The sequence below is a fragment of the Octodon degus genome, unplaced genomic scaffold (assembly GCF_000260255.1).
Source record: "Octodon degus isolate 3935 unplaced genomic scaffold, OctDeg1.0 scaffold00061, whole genome shotgun sequence".
Classification (NCBI taxonomy): domain Eukaryota; kingdom Metazoa; phylum Chordata; class Mammalia; order Rodentia; family Octodontidae; genus Octodon; species Octodon degus.
Genome location: NW_004524637.1, coordinates 3,166,327 through 3,170,923, shown reverse-complemented (window position 1 = coordinate 3,170,923; position 4,597 = coordinate 3,166,327). Strand labels below are relative to the sequence as shown.

Sequence of the window (4,597 nt, the reverse complement as noted above, 5' to 3'; positions counted from 1 at the left end):
ATAGATTTTTGAATATTGAACCATCCTTGCATCCCTGGGATGAATCCTACCTGGTCATGGTGTATGTTATTTTTCTTCTTAATCCTTCCCTTTCTTTCCCCCTTTTTCCTTCCCTACTCCCTTGTTCCCTTCTCTGTTTGAACATTTTCTTTTACTTGCCAGTATCAATCCTCCACTTTGGTCCTCATTTACCTTATTTTGGTTTCTCACAGCAGAGAAACAATTCAATATTTACACATGTGTGCCCAGTTTATTTCACTTAAGAGTACAGTCTCAAGGTGCATCCATTTTCCTAGAAATGGCTCAGGCTTATTCTTCTCTATGGTAGAGTAGTAGTCCACTGCATATAAAAATAACGTTTTTTAATCCATTCATCCATTGGTGGATCACTGGGCTGTTTCCAAGATGTAGTTATTACAAATTGTGCTGCTATCAAAGTGGATGCGTGTCTATCACTGTGGCATGAAACTTTCAACTCTTTTAGGTAGATGCCTAGAAGGGGAATGGCTGGGTCAAATGTACCCTCTATTACAAGTTTTCTGAGGAGTCTGCACACTGATTTCCATGTTGATTGTACCAATTTACAGCTTCACCAATAGTAGAGAAGTTTTTCGGTTTTTCAAGACAGTCCCGCTATGTAGTCCAAGCTGGCCTTGAGCTCTTGGCAATCCTCCTGCCTCAGTTTTCTGGGTGCTGGGATTACAGATGTGGCACCATACCTGGCTTCACTGTTGTTTATAAAGGTAGGTGCATAATAAGTAATAGAATTCTCACTCATGGAGCCCCTTATTCTGTCTCAAGCTTTCTACAGGAGGCATCACACTCTGTCTGTCTGTCTGTCTGTCTGTCTGTCTGTCTTTTTGAGACAGTGTCTCAGTATGCAACTTAGGCTGACCTTGAGCTCACTTTGTAGCCCAGGCTGATCTTGAACCTGCAACAATTTTCTTGCCTTCACCTCCCAAGTGCTGGGATTCCAGGAGTGTGCCACCACTCTCAGTGTCACACACACTTTCTATAGGTGGGCATTTCCATCTATAAATCTGTACCATGATGGGCATTAATGTTGTTACAGTTTGTAAGTTCCCAATGAGGAAGCTGAGACCACAGACTTCTCCAGACGTAGGCATCTGTGATTTTAGAGTCTGAGGCAGGTCCTTCTACCTGCTGGCTCCCTTTGCTTTGAGTACCTTATGAGCAGTCATAGAGTCTTATTCTCACAGTGTTGAAGGCTTTTGCACAGGCCTGTGTTTGGTCTGCTCTTTCTCTGTCCCCCTTGAGATGGCACTGTGAACTGTCTGGTACTGTTGACACCACCCAGCATTTTCATGGTTGGATCTTTGGGGTCATGGGCTGGCCTTTGGGCCTTCCAGTTTCCTAAGGTCAGAGCTGTGTCAGGAATCCTCGGGTCTGAGGTGCCTCCAGGAGATCTGCTTTGGTTCTACTTGGCCTGTACTTTGCAGGCCACCTGTGATTTCATGTGGCCCCCTGAGGACCAAATGGAGTGCCTCCCATCTGTGAAGCATGCTTTCTACCTAGAGCTGCAACCCCAGTCCCAGTAGATTACATATGAGGTTGTCTTAGTCATATTCTCATCATGGAGTCCCAATACCTGACACCCATAGCTGAAAGGAGAAGAGGTTTATTTGGATTCATGTTGTAGGGGGCTCAGTCTCTGGTTGGCAGGGTCTCATGGTGGGAGGACTTGGGTAGAAGAGAGCTGGTACCCAGGAAGCAGAGAGAGGAAGGAGCTGGAGAAGCCTGTGACACTCTTAGGCCACAGCCCTGTCATCAGCCTCCGCCTTACAGAACATCAGCCCTAATTCCTATCATCCAGTCACCTCCTTGAAGCCCTGCCCGCTAGTGCAATAAGGCTTTATGGAATGGCCAGATAAGCCTAACAAAAGTCATGGGAATTTAAGTTTTGTCCTGCCCTCCTGGTCCCTATCACAGAAGGCCCCTGGTGGTTCCCTCTAGCAGCTGAGACTACAGCTACTTTTCATTGAGAGAGTTGTATTGAGTGACTCAGAAGCACTATTGTCAGTTGTAAATAAGAACATTGGAGACAAAACAGATATTGGTAAAATGCAATATCCAGTAATTTGTTGTGTCTGACTGTTTACATTATTATTGGTGATGAAAAATAAAGTGATCATTTTGCAGTTTCAAAACTGTCAACTTTGGGTTGGTGAGATAGCTCAGCAGACTAAGCACCTGCTTAGGCAAGCACAGGAACTGGGGTTCCATCCCTGGTACCACAGGCTGCACCGGCCACACCCTGGGTGCACTGAGCTGGCCTTCGAGAGTCCAGGCATGGTGGCACACACCTGTAATCCTAGCACAGGAGAGACTGAAAACAAGAGGACCAGTACAAGTCCAAGTTTCTAAGTGAGACCCTGTACCAAATACATTAAAAAAAAAAAAAAAAAAAAAGTCAACTTTTGTCTTCTTCCTCCTTTTTCTCAGCTTGTCAGGTGGTCTGATTGCTGCCTGCCATTGGCTTGCCGGCCAGGGGACCCCTACCAGCTCATTGCAGAAGCGAGTGTGGAGGATTTCAGCAGGCTGGGGGCGGCGTTCATGGAGGACAGGCTCCAGATGGAGAATGGGCTGGTGCCCCAGAAGATCGTTTGTGAGTAGCTTCAGCAAGTGCGCCTCTCTTAGTGGAAGGGCTGCCCCAGTATGGGAGCGCTCCTTCTGGTGTGACTGAAGGGCCGAGTGTGGTTTCAGTTTAATTCAGCCAGCAGGTTTGACTTAATTCTAAAAGTATAAGGTTCATATAGGTGTCAAGAGTTTTGGGGGGCAAGAGATGATACATCATTAATGTTTATAGGATTTGTTAGTATTCTATTTTTTAAATGGTACTGAGGATTGAACTCGTGTTTTTAATTTTTTTTTTTTCTTCAAATTTTGAGACAAGGTGTTGCTAAGTGGTCCAGGCTGGGCTCAAACTTGTGATCATCCTGCCTCAGCCTCCCAGAGTGCTGGCATCACAGATGTGCACTGTTATGGCCAGCTTACATCAGGATTTTTCATAATTGCATTCTCTAGGAGCCTGCATTCAAATTCAAGACAGTTATTTCACACAAGATAAATAGTTCTGGTCTACGGTTTTGCTGAGTGGGAAGTGTAGTGTTACTATGAAATTCTAAATCTAACAGCTTTTCCTTAAAATATGCTCATCCCAATTTCTGAGGACAAATCTTTTCTGTTAGGAAACACACAAACCATTTTTCCTTAGGCTTATGTATGTGCAGGCCTTCTGTGTCTGTAAAGTTTCCATTTATATCATAGACAAATAAGCGTCATGTACCAGCTTTGGAAATTTGTGTAAATTGTTCAATGTGCTAACTTGCCTTGGGCATACACCCAGCATGGGTTGGGCATGCAGCAAGCGCTCAGTCTTTTTTATTTTTTTTCCCAAGACAGTGTTGCTCAGGTTTGCCTTGAACGCTTGTGTTGCCCAGGCTGGCTTTGCGTTCTTTGTCCTCAAGATCCTCCTCCCCAGGCCCCTGGAGTGCTGGAATCGTGGCCTGTACCACTACACCTGGCCCACTATGTGTTTTTTTTTTTTTTTTTTTTCCCAGTATGTGTTTCTTGAATTAGTGATCCTAAGTTTATGCTCCAGTTCAGAGAGCAGATACCATAGAGCCTTTCTGCTCTCTAGATCCTAGGAAGCATCCTGAACATGACTTCCTGGGCTATACTTGGATCAGCTCTACCTATGTGACCTCATTATTTCTCAATTTGATAGGGGCCGGGGAGATGGCTCAGTAGAATGACTGCTTGTCTGGCAAGTGCAAGGGCCTGAGTTCAACCCCTGGTCCCGCCCCACCCCCTCAAAAAAAAGAGAAAAGTTATTTCTCAGTTTCATTATCATATAGGATAATATCCAAGAAACCAAACTTTTAACTAAGTATGGAAAATTGCTTCTCTGCATCTCCCTTTTTTTACCAGTCATTAAGAGGACTCTAGCCAGATGTGGTGGTGCACATCAGTAATACCTGCATACTGGGAGGCTGACACAGGAGGATCACAGGTTTAAGCCCAGCCTGGGCAAGTTCTCAATGAGGTAAAAAAAAAAAAAAAAAAAAAGAAGGGGGCCTGGGGATGTAGCTTAGGGCAAAGGTCCTGGGTTTAATACCCACTACTCAAAAGATAAGAGGTCTAAGTCTGGTTTGTGCAGGAAAGATGCGGTAGAACTTACTGAGTTTCTTGTGACTGGGACTGCCCCAGGGCCAAGGCAGTGTGTGCTGGAGCAGGCGGTGGTGGCGCTGTGGCAGCCAGGATGAACTGACGGTGCTCTTCCTGCTTTTGTCCTAGCGGTGCACTTGCTGGACTCAGCTCTGCAGGAGCTTGCAGACCCGGCCAGCAGCAGCCAAGACCCAGTCCTGCCACCTAATGCAGAGCCCTCCCCAGTGCTGGAGCCTACATGGGACAGCAGTGATAGCACCGAGGCCTCTGGGGATGGCACCCCCAAGCTGAGCAGCAAGCCTGGGCACAGCGAGCCTGCTGGGGACAGCGAGCCTACCAGGGACGGTGAACCTGCTGGGCATAGCGAGCCTGCTGGGGACAGCAAGCCTACCAGGGACGGTGAACCTGC

At 46.4% G+C, this 4,597-nt stretch overlaps 1 protein-coding gene across 1 annotated transcript in view; it reads left to right on the top strand.

Moving 5' to 3' along the window:
• Positions 1 to 4,597, top strand: part of Hlcs (holocarboxylase synthetase) — a 224,836-nt gene that overhangs the window by 19,675 nt on the left and 200,564 nt on the right. Inside the window, exons 3-4 of the mRNA XM_004634396.2 lie at positions 2,464 to 2,626; positions 4,318 to 4,546. Of these exons, the coding sequence (XP_004634453.2) occupies positions 2,464 to 2,626; positions 4,318 to 4,546 (392 nt within the window). The remainder of the gene's footprint in view (positions 1 to 2,463; positions 2,627 to 4,317; positions 4,547 to 4,597) is intronic.